General features: G+C 40.6%; 7 protein-coding genes across 7 annotated transcripts; 3 read left to right on the top strand and 4 right to left on the bottom strand.

The window, feature by feature from the left end:
- Nucleotides 1–187: 187 nt before the first annotated feature.
- AW171_hschr84967 (cornichon family protein) lies at nt 188–595 on the top strand (the record flags this gene model as incomplete). The annotated part of the gene is made up of 1 exon (XM_018134411.1): nt 188–595. One exon carries the CDS (start codon nt 188–190, stop codon nt 593–595), a length of 408 nt encoding a protein of 135 aa, XP_017989900.1.
- A 154-nt stretch (nt 596–749) lies between these two features.
- Nucleotides 750–1,484, bottom strand: AME1 (Ame1p; the record flags this gene model as incomplete). Its single annotated transcript, XM_018134412.1, has 1 exon — nt 750–1,484. The coding sequence occupies one exon, from the start codon at nt 1,482–1,484 to the stop codon at nt 750–752; it is 735 nt and encodes a 244-aa protein (XP_017989901.1).
- A 1,375-nt stretch (nt 1,485–2,859) lies between these two features.
- On the top strand, nt 2,860–4,431 carry NGR1 (Ngr1p; the record flags this gene model as incomplete). The annotated part of the gene is made up of 1 exon (XM_018134413.1): nt 2,860–4,431. The coding sequence occupies one exon, from the start codon at nt 2,860–2,862 to the stop codon at nt 4,429–4,431; it is 1,572 nt and encodes a 523-aa protein (XP_017989902.1).
- A 458-nt stretch (nt 4,432–4,889) lies between these two features.
- Nucleotides 4,890–6,842, bottom strand: EMP70 (Emp70p; the record flags this gene model as incomplete). Its single annotated transcript, XM_018134414.1, has 1 exon — nt 4,890–6,842. The coding sequence occupies one exon, from the start codon at nt 6,840–6,842 to the stop codon at nt 4,890–4,892; it is 1,953 nt and encodes a 650-aa protein (XP_017989903.1).
- Nucleotides 6,843–7,255: 413 nt separating this feature from the next.
- On the top strand, nt 7,256–9,157 carry TRS85 (Trs85p; the record flags this gene model as incomplete). The annotated part of the gene is made up of 1 exon (XM_018134415.1): nt 7,256–9,157. The coding sequence occupies one exon, from the start codon at nt 7,256–7,258 to the stop codon at nt 9,155–9,157; it is 1,902 nt and encodes a 633-aa protein (XP_017989904.1).
- Nucleotides 9,158–9,322: 165 nt separating this feature from the next.
- Nucleotides 9,323–12,943, bottom strand: RAX2 (Rax2p; the record flags this gene model as incomplete). Its single annotated transcript, XM_018134416.1, has 1 exon — nt 9,323–12,943. One exon carries the CDS (start codon nt 12,941–12,943, stop codon nt 9,323–9,325), a length of 3,621 nt encoding a protein of 1,206 aa, XP_017989905.1.
- A 472-nt stretch (nt 12,944–13,415) lies between these two features.
- Nucleotides 13,416–15,524, bottom strand: AW171_hschr84973 (transcription activator GCR1-like domain-containing protein; the record flags this gene model as incomplete). The annotated part of the gene is made up of 1 exon (XM_018134417.1): nt 13,416–15,524. One exon carries the CDS (start codon nt 15,522–15,524, stop codon nt 13,416–13,418), a length of 2,109 nt encoding a protein of 702 aa, XP_017989906.1.
- Nucleotides 15,525–15,853: the final 329 nt, after the last annotated feature.

Here is a 15,853-nt window from a genome sequence, read left to right on the forward strand (position 1 = left end):
TGACGCCCAATCGCCCCCCTGCAAATTTCAAAATTTTTTCTTTTTCAAAAAGACAATCTATTCCATACGTATCGTCCTATCTAACACACGCATATTAAAGGATAATTCAAGTGCATTGACTGAACTATACTATCATCATTGGTCAATTTTAAAGTTCTGAAGTTAGTTTGATTATATTCTTTCAAAAATGGGCGCTTGGCTATTTGTTTTTGCATTCTTGGTTAATGCGATTAATACTTTCATGCAAGTACACTTTACTATCATGTATGCTGATTTAGAGGCAGATTATATCAACCCTATTGAGCTGTGTTCGAAAGTGAATAAGTTAATTATTCCAGAAGCAGGTCTTCATGCCTTTATTTCATTAGTTTTCTTGCTAAATGGATATTGGTTTGTCTTCCTGCTAAATTTGCCGGTACTTTTGTTCAATGGTAAGAAAATATACACTAAAATGCAGTTGTTGGACGCCACCGAAATCTTCCGGACGTTGGGGAAGCACAAGAGGGAGTCTTTCTTAAAGTTGGGGTTCTATCTATTGATGTTTTTCTTCTACCTATATAGAATGGTCATGGCGTTGATTGCGGAAAATGACTGAGCGCCTGCTAATAAATACGCAGCACTAATTCATTGTATATTCAACCGTTCACATACCTGGTTTTTACCATCAGCTCTCAGAGCAGGCGATTAATGCGGTTTCTGTGGGATTTTTACCGTAGGACCAAATACATATCTATGTTATGCAGCCTGTACTAGGGGGTAGTCGTTTCTGGGCCTATGTCCTTGAGCGCCTTAAGTTTGCTATTGAGAGATATTAGAGACTCTAGCTCTTGCTGCTTTTCTGCGTCCCTCAATTGACTTGTGTCGTACTGTGATATCAGTTCCCGAACGCGAATTATCTCCCCGGTAAGATCCTGTTTAATTTTTAATATTTGCTTCATTTGGTAGCACATATCGTTATTAGAGAGATGTATGTCCAACATGTCCTGCAGATCAGACTTAACAAGTTCTGCGAATTCTTTAAATATCTTGAGATCCATCTTATATGACAGGCGGTCTGCACGTGTTTTAGACTCGTGGAAGTTTTGCTCGGACTGCGAGCATAGATGCTGGCCAAATAATCTCTCCGTGACGGCTATGAACACCTCAATTGCTGCCATGGAGGTGATGGATGTGGAAAACTTGGTTATGGGAAGCTCATCAAAAGAATAATTCTCGAAACTGCCGCCTTGCTCCTCGAAACTCGGCTCTTCCACGTCATGGTCAGCAATATCTATGTCAGGTGGCCCATCAAGATCACCCTGGTCGAACGCAGGCTCTTCAAAGTTTTGTAGAGGCTCCGTATCATCAACTATGCCTGCTTCTTCTGTTACGTCCTGTGTTTCAGCGTTTTCCGCGGTTCTGCTGTCCTCTATTACGACATCCTTTCCAACACGCCGCAGTGCACTCCCTCGCTGCCTGTACAAACGTTTAAGCTCCCTGTCCATGTTATTGTTCCCCATGGTTGCGTTTCTTACTGCTTAAGAAGGACGGTCATCTTCTACAATCAACCTCCTCCAGTTTTACGACTCCCACGTGATTTCAACGTGATAAACCCGGTACAACTGCGATTATATCAGCGACAGAAGCGCGATATAGCAAACTAGTAGAGAAGCAATTATTATGTACACTACACTGGAGTCTGTGGTATATGCGTTTGAGTTACTTAATTTAAGATAAATTGCGGGGCACAGGCCCATTTGCTAACAGTGTTTTTCTTGTGGTTTTGCTGGAGAAGAGGGCGGACTAATAGGGATACGCAGGCAATAAAAGTAAGCATTATGAGAGCACTGCGGTGAAGTCAATGAGAAAGCAGTATCTTAACAAGTTACTATATTAGCAAGAAAAATACTATAATCAGCTAGGAGTACCCACTTAGTGGGGAACAACTTAAGGACTGACATGATAATTTAATGACGCTTTGCGGATTTTATTCAGGATATACGCAGCCAGGAGAATATAATCACCACAGGCTAGAAATTAGTTCCTTCATCATCTCCTTAATTAACTAATTGCACAAACTTGATTTTTTTTTCGTATCTAATATTTTGTTATTTACTTTATGAGCTCTTGCTCTCAGCAGTTGGGAAACTAATAGTGGATACTTAGGTATATAAACAGCTTGAAATTAAGTTAGCTTACAGAGATACAATAAAAGCAACGAAAGAATACGAATATTAGCGATACTATTCGACTATTTTGTTTTAACTGATTCACTCGCCAGAGTTAAGTCGAACAAAATTTCCTCTCCATCACTGCCAAATATCCATCTTCATTAAAATTGTCACTAGCAAGTTGCAATATTAATTACGCATTGGCTTTTTATTGTTTTTCTTTACCTCAGTTAGTGACTTACTGACACACCGTAAGTTAGTGACTTACTGACACAAGAGATAGGTTTACAGGTTTTCGCTTCAGAAAGAAGCTAACACAGGGAAAATAAAAGTTGAAGTTGAATTTACTGGATTACCTTAGCTTTGATTGATTTTTATTGTTTTTGAGTTCTCAAATTTTGAAGCTTTTCCGTTACGACTGATAGAAGTCCGTCGACTTTTTTAGTTATCACGTAATTGAGTTCCAGGATTAATTGTGAAGTCTATACCGCGAAGTACTAAGTACTAGTCTGTGATACTCTTGCAACTCTGTTAACATATACTATTTGCACATCATTTGTAGACCAAGTTGTCACTGATTAGAATTTGTCGTTTTACTATAAGAATTTTCATTCGGCAATCAAAAATTTAGGTACTAAAGGTTGTTACTGACACTTGCAATTAACACTGTTAAGACCACTATTCAGGTTGTGGACTATTGATTTACGAAATGACTGAGTGTCACATCCCCCAACCTCCTTCGACTACAATTCAAACGTCCAACGAGCCTCCAAGGACCTTATGGATGGGAGATTTGGACCCTTCGTTTGATGAAAGCGTAATAAAACAAATATGGATGGCCCTAGGACACCAGGTCGAAGTGAAACTAATCCGTGCAAAGAAAAACCTACTAATCCCTTGCAGTTCGAGCAATACCCTTTCATCGAACTCGCACGATGAGAGGATCCAAATTAATGGTATGTCTTTTATAGACCCAAACACTACCCAACTACATCACGCTGGATATTGCTTTGTACAGTTCCAAAGCCTTGCAGAAGCACAGGCTGGCCTGCAACTAAATTCCATGCCTTTGCCCAACATAATAAGTCAAACTACTCAACAGCAAACCAATCACGATGGCCAGCGTAAATTTAGACTAAATTGGGCGTCAGGTGCTACTTTACAGTCAGATATTCCTACTACTCCAGAATACTCGCTGTTTGTGGGAGACTTATCACCATCTGCAACAGAAGCTGACCTACTATCTTTATTTCAGACAAAATATAACGCAGTAAAGACTGTAAGGGTCATGACGGACCCAATTACTGGAGCTTCGCGGTGTTTTGGCTTTGTTCGATTTGCAGATGAAGAAGAGCGCCGTAGAGCGCTAGAAGAAATGAATGGCGTATGGTGCCAGGGAAGACAGCTTCGTGTGGCCTACGCTACGCCTAGGAATAATTTAGTCTCACAACAACAGGGACACCAACAGGGACACCAGCAGGGACACCAGCAGTATCAGCAGCGACATCAGCATCAAGGATCAGGATCCGCTCAATTTGTACATCAAAGACGTGGATCACAACTTAATCAACTCCCTTCTATGCATAACTCCTCTATGTTAGTTGGTGGCCAAGAAATCGCTTCAGCGCCGCAACAAGCGCTCAGCCCCGGCCAACAGCTGCCGTCGTTACAACAGGCAAATCAGTCCCTGCTAATGAGGGCTGCAACAAGCTTAGTCAATTCCAATACCAATCAGACAACAATAAGTCAATCACCGGATTACAATGATCAAGGTAGATCAGTTTTTATTGGAGGCATTAGCAATCAAATCAATCAGTCTCAGATACATTCGCTATTTTCTCCATTTGGCAATATTGTGAGTATCAACCTCAATCCAGGGGAAGGAGGTGGATTTGTAAAGTTTGAGAAGTCCTCGGATGCTGAGGCAGCGATAAAAGGTATGCAGGGCTTTACCATTAGTGGCAAAAATGCGACAATGGTTTCGTGGGCTAGCACTCCAACCCCTAGCAGTAACGGAAGTGCTTCTATACTTGCTGATTTGCAGGGACAAACACAACAACCCAACCCACTCTTGCCATTTTCGCAACCTAGCCAACTTGGATGGGATGCTCTTCAAAGGAACCCCCGAGGATCATTTTCTTCTTCAAGCGGTTTGGATTTGCAGCTCGCTGACGCTGTTCCCGTAGCAGCGACACCGAGAATGTTAGAACCTGGCGCGGCCACAACCACAACCACCGCGACTACACAACAAGCACCCATTCGTCCTTCATTATTACAATAGCTACCATCTAACTACTAGGTGCTGCACCTCATTTTGTAATGTATTATATTTTTGTATTTCATCAATTCGTTTGTATGTAGAAGTTATCAGTGTTATCTCAGTAATACTTCTGATTACGGAGATAACAATCCCCCCATGAGTTAGTATTTTAACGGTTATTTACAATTTCATCAATCTTGAAAGGCTTTAAAGCGATATATTCCTTACTATTCAAATAATAAGAAACTCGCTTTGCTTTTTCATAAGTCGCAAATTGGTACTTGTAATAAAGAGGGCTGTTTGCACCTTTTTCTTATCATGAAGATGTAGGCCATTAAATTTTAAATAATTATATATAGCGTCTGTTTATAGCATACCTTAAAGGTCAGCATGCTCCATGAAACTAAAACTTGTATGTTCCTTATTCTATTTGACGTAACGACAGAGTCTCTTCTAATGTGGTAAAACTATACATTCATCTAATCCACCTTCACATTAGAGTAAATTTTTCTAACGAAAATTAGACTGCTTAAATAACCGATTGAACCGGTGACCAAGCAGCTTATGACACTTATAGTGAATGAGTACCCCACGTACAAAACAATTGTTACAAACCCACCCAATCTGAACTTGGTAAATAAGATTGAGTGGATAAAAATGTAAACTGAACAACCGAAACCACCAATTATGAATGACCTCCACTGCCATCTCCAGTCTTCCATACATAGCGAGTAGTAAGTCAGTAGGACGGTTACCAACGCAGTTGTCAGAGTGAGTAGAATAAAGGTGAAAAATAGGAAGCCGAACATATAGTAGACCATATTGTACCATATTGAAGAGTAAATAAAGTACAATTCAACTGCGATGGAACCAAATGGGAAGATACCAGCAATAAAGGTTGCAGGCCACATCCTGAGGTACCATGGCTGGGTTGGAATTTGTCTAGCGATCTGGTTAGTTTTGGTTGGATGTTCATCCCATTTATTCTTTTTCCAGGCAATTATTGAACCAAGGAAAGAGATTGGAATAGAGAGTATGGACCATAAGAAGAACATAGCGACGATTGTCCCGAATGGGATTGCTCCAGAGGAGTGAACAGACATTAGGAAGAAATTCATAACAATCATGGTGGTGAAAAGGAACATTGGTACCAGCAACGGGGTGAAAAGCATATTCACCTTCCACAGTTGACCTCCACAGAACTTGTAGGTAGCCATCGAAGTATAAGAACCTAGACCTCCAAAAATAGCGTATAGTAGAAACATAGCAGTACCCAAAGAGCCTCTTGCACTTGGAGATAATAAACCTAATAATGCAATAAAAATAGTACATCCAGCCATCAGAAATAGTTGGGCACCAGATCCGACGCATATTGATAGTAACATAGGTCTTACAGGTGCACGGAAAACTTCAGAGTGAACTAATTTCCAACCGTATTCCTCCTGGAACTCATTTTCCAAATTGAACTCGTTGTAACGAGCCAAATCGTGATGCAAGGCACGGAATAAAGAGTGCACCATCATACAGGACAACACCACAACAATAATACTGAAGTTAATCAATGAGTACCATTGCACCTTAGGGTCATAGACGTGGAGATACTTCCCCCATCTTGTAGCCCAAGGAACGTCACTGGGTTTGAAGCTAACAGAGTAAGTAAATGTAACCTCATTTTCAGATTCCTCATCAAGAGAAAGCATTTCTATAGACTTACAACTGTCTCTTTCCGGACCGCTCAAGGATTCCGGGTGAACAGTAACTCCCACAACACGGTAGTCGTCATTCCCACGATCATGGTATTCGATTTCAATATTGAAATGGTTCACAAGATATGTTCTCAAACCTATGGGGTCCTTAAGTGATACGTTTTTCCTTTTCTGCGGCCCAACCTTCTCAGTAGGTTCCGTGTCACCAAAATCGAGAAATCCTAGCTCAAAGCCAGTACCATAGAAATCCGTTTTAGTTTTCTCATCATGGATTTTTCTACCAGCAGGTAAACCATCCACCAACATATTGTAAAAGAAACTGTTTCTAATTAAATCGTTAACGAATTTCGCATCTTCACCGGGAATCTTGGTATCACACAATTTTACACATGTCTCGTCCTTTAACATCGATATTGAAAATGGAGAATTGTACAACCGATCACCAAATATAACCGATCCTAAAGATTCTGGTTGTTTTTCAATCTTTTCAGGTTTACAGAAATGAAGCTTTTCATAGTAATAATCAAAAGAGTACACATAGTTTAGTTTGTAATCTGCAGAATGACCTTTTTTATCTGGATTTCCATGCGGCCTTGTTCTTGTGAGATGGTTTACGAGTAATGGAATTTTGTCCCCAGTGTGGTAGGTAATTGGCGCTACACCTGGTAGATAGAAACCATTGACGATTCTTAAAAGAACTAGTATTGAAATAATGCTGAGTAACATAGCACCTCAACGAAAGTCTTTTACCTTTTATTGCTCTCAAGCCTTTAAAGTTTAAAGAATACCCTGAGCGCTTTATACAGCTCTTTAAGATCTTATGGGACGTAGCCTTATTTAAAGAGTTAAAGCATACAATTGCAAAGCGGAGAGCATTCCTTCGGGAATCTTGAAAGCGCAAAAAACAATTCAGACTAAGCTCATATTTGAACTGTGGAAATAAAATAACAGAGTCCACCCCCAACCACTAAGCTAGAATAGGAAAATTTGCGAAAAAAGTTTAATTAAGCTTTTAACACGGCAATCACGTGTATAGAATTATGGTTAAGACTAGGTTATTGTCCACATTGTTATAAACCACGGAAGCTGTTACTGCTGATAATGTACAGTAGAGGCTCCGATTGGGTTGTTAAAGGATAATGACTTACAATACTCTTTCTTACCAGGAATACATGAATCTGCTGCACTACCCCGAACGCTGGGGAGGCTCTGTTCCTCGAGATATATCCAGAAAGGTTATTTGTAATGCGTTGTCACCATCCATAAGTGTCCAAAGTACCCCAACTCTAGACGCGCATTTGAAGGAGGCGCTTGATATCGATTCAATGTATAACTTGATAAGATGCTTTGGTGATTATATTCAAGATCGAGATCAACTAGATGATAAGTCGAGTGAAAAGCTACAGCATAATTTTGGAAAACAGAGGCATAATTCGCTGCTCCTGAGAAGCTCTTCTCTGTATATCCGGTTCCTCAAGTCCCCGGAGGAGATATTAGAGCCTGGGAGCAGGAATGTAATGGATCTACAAAATCTTGAGGATTACTTGAAGGTGTACTTGAAAAAGATTGAAAAAATATCCACGAATGATTCCCCCAGTCAACTGATAAAGCATTCAATATTCCATAATTTTCTGACTTTATTATCATCATCTGCACCCTCTCCATATAACGCTTTCAATCATCCAATTTTAAATATAATGGCACTTGATGTTACTAAAGGCGAAACCTATGACGTAGCGCGAGAGCTGTTGGTGGATTTCAAGAACCTTCCAAATAGCATAAAAAAATTCCCCCCTTACATTAATACTAGTGATATTTTACCGGTATTTGTATTGTGTTTTGATCAATCTGTCCCGGAACAGTGGGAGGCTGTTCAGTCGTTGATGAAATCAATCAAGAAACACCTATTTGTGGAGAGTGTCCCGCTGCCATTGTTCACTCAGTTCGATGATAAAAAAATAGTCCTGCATTCACCCATAGCCAGTTCTAGACAAACAGAAGAATACGATAATTTATATCCAAGTGGCCTAACGTTTTCAGCAGAACTGGTAAAAGTAATATATGACACCATAAACTCACTTGTCGAGGATTTGATGATACCGTTTATGCAGCGGAAGATATCCTTCTGGACTGAAACTATATTACAACCAAGGAAGTCCATTTTTCATGGCAATAAATTTCTGAAAAGGTTTATGTCAAAATCAGGGAGCGTACCTAACGTTGCAGCACCGGTATCACCGGAGGGCTATTTTTTGGTATCATCAAATGAGTTCTTAATGCGTAAAATGGCTGATTGGTGTTTCATGTTAGCAGATTACAAAACATCGTACTCTATTTATGAAATGTTGATCAAAGATTTTGAGGGCTATCCATTTTATATTTTATCTTGCCAAGATTTTGCAGCACTATCATTATTAATGGGCGCCCACACGATCGTCACGGCAAAAATGATTAAGCATGACATTGATCCTCTGATTATGAGTTATTTGGACACATACGTAGAGGGTCATGAACCACTAGAGTTTGTAAGGTGTATGCTGTACATGACAGAACTTTTCCTGTCGCTGAGTGACACTTGGGTCTCGTCACCATACGCCATCAAATATTTAGAGGTTCTATTACAAGGAGACAGGCTAAAGTCAACTCCATTATCCAGAACGTTAATATGGGAGCGCATAAGTTTTGCTTATGGATTACGTATAGACCCCCGTATCCATTTAGAGGAAGAATCTGCCACGGAAAGTGATCAACCTGGTGACATTGAAGAATACCCTAACCCTGAAAAACTTCAGTATAGTAGCCTACAAAACCAAGGTTATACAAGGTTTAGAAAACAAGCGGTTTTTCAACTTCTGGTAGCGAAGAAATGGCTTCAAAATGGCCAGGTCAGGCAAAGTGCATGGGCCTTAAAAGGTTGCAATAAAGCATATCAGAATTTGGCATTTGCAAATCAAGATGGAACATTGTTGACGAAATTGATAGATGCAATAGTTGATGATGAAAAAAATGGCGACCGTGGAGTACATACAGCTGATGTTTAATTATTTTTGAAGGTTAATTCAGTTAAATACTTCATTGATATAATGGATATATTCCTTCTTTTATTGAAGGTTTAAATTCTAATGCACTTAGTATAATTATCCACATTAACATTAATTAGAATAATGCAATGTGAATCATGTTTTCTTATACAATCAAATTACCTATTAAATTCCATTTCCTATAAACTTCATCAACTTTTCGGGCGGTACTGTCTTCAACATTTCAGCTTCATCCGTTCTAGGTTTTAGAGGTTCATATGCATCATGATCACCATATACATATGCCAATAAAACACCAATTAAAGTCAATAATGCCACAGTTAATATCGCCATACCCAAAGCAAGCATAACCACATATCCCTTACCCATTGGCCCTCTGAATCTACCACGGGCGCTATTCCCAGGTGGGAAAATTGTACCTGAAGAACCATCCGATAGAGCAGCATCAGAATTGGAGATTGACGATATATCCTGGTTAGAAAATATCTGCCCCTTAGGAATAGTTCTAGTATTACCCGTACTTTCTCTAGGAACGGAAATGTAGTAAGGATTCCAGTCTTGGAAATCATAATACATTCCCCCAACAGAGCCAAAATCAGCGGTGTTCAAATTTCCTTGCATAAAAAAAAGTTGATCATTTGTATCCCTTTTTCTATTTGACGATGACGATTCTTTCCTTGGTAATTGACTTAAGCCGGTAATCTGAAAATCTCCATTGGATGGAGGGGTTATTGAAATCCACTGCCGGTCGAAATAGCGCCATACTCTTTGGCCATCATGTGCAATAAAGCTGTCGCCAGCGCTGTCTACCACCACTACACTTTCAAATGGTAAGTGGTTCGGTTCTTTATGGTGAGCAATTATATTATTTTCAACTAAGTCGACCTCTAGAAGTTGAACATTTGAATCAGTAGGTGTCGTAACAGATCCTGCAATCACTATATTCGTTTCGTTAACAAATTTGATCTGCCGTATATCTCCATAAATGTCACCATCCAAGAATTGTGACCAGGTGTTTTCATTGAAGTTATAGAAACATAAATCACGGCAGTTATCAACTGAAAATGAACCACCAACTAATAGCGTGTTATTTCTTGCAAAAGAAAGCATTGAAGAGATATGTTCATTCCTACCTAGCTTTCTCGTTTCGGGACTAGCGTCGGAGTTTAACTTAACAAAACGCAAGGCTGCCGTCTGGTTAGAAGTGGAGTTGGTTGATAACACCAATAGACTCAGTTCTCCAATGTAAAGCATATCGTTTACGACCGTGTTTTCTGTTGAAATGAACTCACGATCTCCAGACTTATCAATGAAAATACCCCCGCTTGCGGAGTTGGCTCCAGATTCGTCAGAATAATAGGCGTAAGCTGTTTCAGAGTCAGTCAAGTATAGTCCACGATATATTGTTCCATTGGATATCCAAGGTAAATCAGTCGTAGTTATCTCCTGGTTAGAATTTATGGCGACAGATCCATTAAGGTTTTTGTACTTCAAGTTTGTTATCCATCCAGCGAGTAATGTGTCTGAGTTGTCGTTAGCACCTGCTGATAATAGTGACATTTCATATGGGGCATCCGTTGGATCGTTGGTACCCGCCGAAGTGCTGTAAATAGCCTGGTTATTGACAACAAGCAACTCCCCTTCATCTAGCGTAACGTTGACAAATGATTGAATATAACTTGGCAACGTTGCGACTGGGGAAAGCGATGAACCTGAGTCTAGTGAAAGTACTTCAGTGTCACTTACGAAAGCCAATCCTCTTGAATATGGATATACTCTACGAACTGGACTGTTTGTGTCCAACCTTTCTGGAATTACTTCATTCCAACCGTTGCTTCTTGGAGCAAATTTAGTTACGCCAGTAGTAGACGCGGATCCAATGTACAACGAACCGTTATAAAGTTGACCATTCAAAGATGCCTCCAAGGGGAAGTTTCGAAGTGGATAATAGTTAAGGTTGGATCTACTAAATGGCGGAAGTCCACCTGTACTAGCGACAGATTTATCGTATTGGAAGATCCCATTTAAACCGCCAATTCCAAGTTCTGTTACATCAATAGAATTTATAATAGCACTAACCCTATCGGCAGTCATTATCGAAAAGTCGGCCGGGTTAATCAGCCTTACCCATTCTATTATAATGGTTGGGGTAGCTGTGAAATAACCAGTGAGTAAAGGATCATACTTCAGATATTCATTATTTTGATAGATCCACCTTGTAAGTAACACGGTACCATTATGGGCCCGAACAGTCACGTTAACAATGCCTCGATTATTACAAGTGTTATCATCCAGACACCCTGGAGTAACCAAGTTCAATGTATAGATACCGGGGAAAGGAATTACCGGGTTAAAAGCAACACTTGGGTTACCACTAGTAAATGAGGTAGCCATATATGATGCACCAGGTAAACCTTGATACCACTCCGAATTATCCAATATCCTGGAAGAACTTGAGTCTCCCTGATCGACACAGTTTGGCTGGTTCAAAGTGTTGTTGATATATGTATCATATTCATTTTGGTAAAGCTCCAATCCATATAAGCCTACGTTCGAACCATATGAACCAAGTGCGATAAATGATAACTCATCCGTTGGAACATGGTTCACAAACGCGAACTCTTGATATTCTGGAGTCCATTTCAAAAGAACTTTATTGTTTTGCACAAATCTGACAACATCATGCGAAGATCTATTGGCCGAAAGCCTAGTCAATTCCGCACGAGATTGCAATGGGCACCATGCATCACATGTTAGAAGATCCCCTGTAGCAGGATCAACGTAAGTTAGGTTCATAATACTCCCCGATGGAGCTGTAAGAATCCTAAATACTTTTATCTGGTTATCGGCGGTTCTTGAGTTGTATATTCTAATTTTAGAAGGAGTTATTTGGTTGACTAAACCAACATGTAGCTCTCCAGTAGTAGAATACTCCAATAACCATGCATCATTAGCACCGGAAGGACATACTAGTCTACTCCGGTTCAACTCCCCGCTCGCAGATAAGGTGGAATACCTTAAAGACGTTTTAGCATTAACTTCGATATCTGAGATATTCCTGGGAGAATAGCTAGAACCAGTCAAGCCTGCACTCACTAATAGCTCCTTATTATCGATGGTAGAGAACTTGCCCAAGAAAACAATACTGTCGTCGTTTAATCGTACAATATTGTTGACCACGGAGTCTTTACCAAACCCATAAAATGGTAACAACGATGAACTTCTCGTCTGAGAATTCCACTGCACTACACCATTTCCTTCTCGATCACCATCTGAATACGAAAACTGTCCTCCAAAGTATACAGTATCTCCGTCGGGAAGAATAGTACTAACCTCGCTCACCGGGTTATCAAGCATCTCTGTTACCTCAGAACTAGATAGATTAAAAAGTAACTGATTCTCCAACATATGACCCATAAACATCCCATTACCGCTAAGTATAAAACTATCTTCTCCCCATGGTACAATGTTTTTTATTACTGTACCCCTTGGTATTTCCGCTAACCGTACGTATTTGTTACTAGAATAATAAATCAACCAATCACTCTCATTTCCGGCTTTCTTACTGAACTCCTGCTGTCCTTTATACCTGTATAAATCAAAGCTCTCAAAATCGTCAAATATAACTAACTCATTATTTCGACTACCTGATAAATCCAACTCAGGTACATTATAGTCTATTATATTATACCGACTTTCGATATTTGAAAGCTGAGATCCTTGTACAAAGTCGAAGATAAGTAATAAAGCAACAATAACCAAATCCGAATACCTGCGTATCATCATTTATATGCTTTCTATAATTTGTTATGATTAAACTCTGTGTCAGTTCTTACACCAAAGCCTTAGTTACCGATTCCTGTACAATCCTTTTTAATTCCTTAATGTACAATATTTTTTACAATCAACAACAAATCTATTAGCTAGTTTGAACGTATCCAGCTCTTTCGTCAGTACTCCTTTTGAATCTATTTTTTGATAGCAAATTATTCGGGTAGTGGGTGTCCTTATATCCTTAGTGTAGCGTTATGCTACCACTTAATGATCCTTTTACTTTTTGTTTTCTTCACCAGCTGAGAATCGTTATCTTTACCGCCGAAATCGGCAGGATAGTTTATAATTGCCTAATACGGGAATCACGAGGCACGACAACACAAAAGAGAGTCGTACTGGGCGATAAGGGGTGGCCGTGCCGGACGATAAGGGTGCTCGTCGTACGAGGCGATGGTAAGCTACAGACTTCTATGTAATTAGTTAATCAGTCAGCGTCTGTGGCGATAATCTGTCTGAGATCGGGCCGGTACTTGACTATGGCATACTTGAGAGAGCCGAGATTGTTGCATACCCAGACGACAGACTTTTCTTCTTTTATTCTTACGTTGTCTACAATTTGTAGGACGTACTCTGGAGGGAGTTTCGTGAAGTAGGAGATCTTTTCTATGAGGTAGACGAAAGCCTTTTTTTTTTGGAAGGTACGCTTCTTTCGGAATTGGACTAGCTTTGACTTTCCGAAGTCCTGTACAAAAGAGTCGACCTGTGGCTTGAGTGACTGGTAGAACTCGTTGTAGATGGAGTAGATTGAGTCTTGGTCATTGCTCATTACGATGGCGAATTTTCCTTCCTCGTCTAGCAGGTAGTGCTTGCCGTCGGCGGTTAGCGGGGGCTGGTAGCGTGCTCCCCTTGAGAGCCTAGTACCTTGGCTGTCTTTGTAGCGGGGACGTGGTTTTTTTGATTTATAAGCGGACTGTTGGGATTGCAGAGCTATATTTTGCCTTGCGTTATACGGAAACGCTGAGGCTGCGACGAGTGGATATGAGGACTGTTGGTGGTCGGGGACGTCAATGGGCTGGTACGGAGGCATTGGGTTGACTTTCTCTCTCTGAGGGTCGAACATGGTGTCGCCTTGGAAGTGGAGCATACTGTGGGAGCAATTTGTAGTGTTTGGGGGGAGCTGGCTTCCTGTGTACGAGTGCATGCTGGGACGACGTCCGTTCTTTATTATGAAAGGTTCGTATTCGTCAATGATTGGGTCTACCAGCTCTTCATTAGCGGTTGTAGTGCTACTGGCATCGGAGTAGCTGAGTTGGGTTCCCATTGAGAGGGCACTGGTGCCACTTGCTGACTGTTTTATTAGGTTAGAGCGCATTGAGGGGGCATTAACAGTGTGTTTCATTTTAGCGACCTTACCCTTAGTTAAGAGACTGGTTGCGTTCGATAGAGCAGCAACCGTTTTTTGAAGTGACCCGACTAGCTGTTTTAAACACTGTATCTGCTGCATTAGTAGCGAATCTTGCTGTCGCAGGTTGTTGTTTTCCACTGTGAGGTCGTGCAACCTTTGTTTAATGTCCGGCAGGGCCTGTTCGAGTAAGCTATTCGGATCGTATCCATAGCTTTGAAACGCATACATGGGTGGATCAGCAGGATTGAGAGTGTCGACTGTCTGATGCAATGGCTGGAGTTGATTCTGGTAAGTAGCTGTGGCTTCCTTGGATTTAGTTATCTGCTGAATTACTGGTGGTGCAGAAGAATGGGACTGCGGTGGTGGTGGCGGCGGCAGCTTCTGTTTGCGCTTCTGATGCTGGGCAATGCGGAGATTTACAGCAGTTCCTGGGGAGAATCTCTGGCTTGGTTGACGCACCAGCTCAGGTTCATCTGACTGAATCTCTCGCCTCTGTTCCGGCTGCTCATTCTCTTGGGCCTTCAGTCCTTGCTCTTTACAAGCCAGTTCGGGATACCGCTGGAATTTAGCCTGCTCACGAGAACTTTCGCCTGAATCTGTACCACCCGTCGCAGTATTCCGTCCTTTGGGTAGTGACTGAATAAACTCCAGCGTCCCGGACGTCTCCAATGAACTCCATGTGGGACTTTCAGAGTCCGGATCATTAATATCATGCAGCATGGGTTTCTCCCCAAATATCACCATTTGCAACCGCTGAAGTACTTTCACCGCATCAAACACACTCTGACACATCTCAGCGCTATGCTGAAACCCATTGGTATCATCCTTCAAAAAATAATAACATCGATCTGGCGTCACTATAGAACTGCAACCCTTGGCATCTGCGCTTGAGGAGCTTTCTGCTGACCACTCAAAATACCTCAAAATCGATGGCAAAATAACAATATCCAGCAACTCCTGCGGATAAGACATAAGAACCTTGAATACTGCATCCGCATTTATAACACATCTACTATCATCTCTTCCATATGCGCTGCATTCATCCTTAACCTTGGTATAAAACTCATACAAATCCTCATTGGATCTAATTTTTAGTAACATTCTAGACAGTATTTGTTGCAGCAATAATAAAATTCCCTCAGTGTCGCCTGCAACACCACTATCATTATTACCTGACCGTATATTCATCTACAATTAATTTTGTAGGTATATTTCACTCAATAACAAATCCAACTCGCTTATAAATTCAAAGGGGCTTGAAAGAGGGGTAAATGTTTAGCTTTTAATCAACTTAAATATCTTCTCGTGACAGTTCACACGAGACTTATTAACAAATAAAATTCAATGGAGCCTGAAAACAATCAACGAAAGCCCAAAAACAAGGGACAACGAATAACATCGACTTGTCCTGTGTGGACGGGTACTTCAATGTTTTGTTTGATTTGTTTTTCTGCGATCTTCAACAAGATCAATCTTCACTTAGACATGTTTCAAAGAAAAACCTATCAAGAGACAAA

Source organism: Eremothecium sinecaudum, chromosome VIII (assembly GCF_001548555.1).
Source record: "Eremothecium sinecaudum strain ATCC 58844 chromosome VIII, complete sequence".
NCBI classification, from domain to species: domain Eukaryota; kingdom Fungi; phylum Ascomycota; class Saccharomycetes; order Saccharomycetales; family Saccharomycetaceae; genus Eremothecium; species Eremothecium sinecaudum.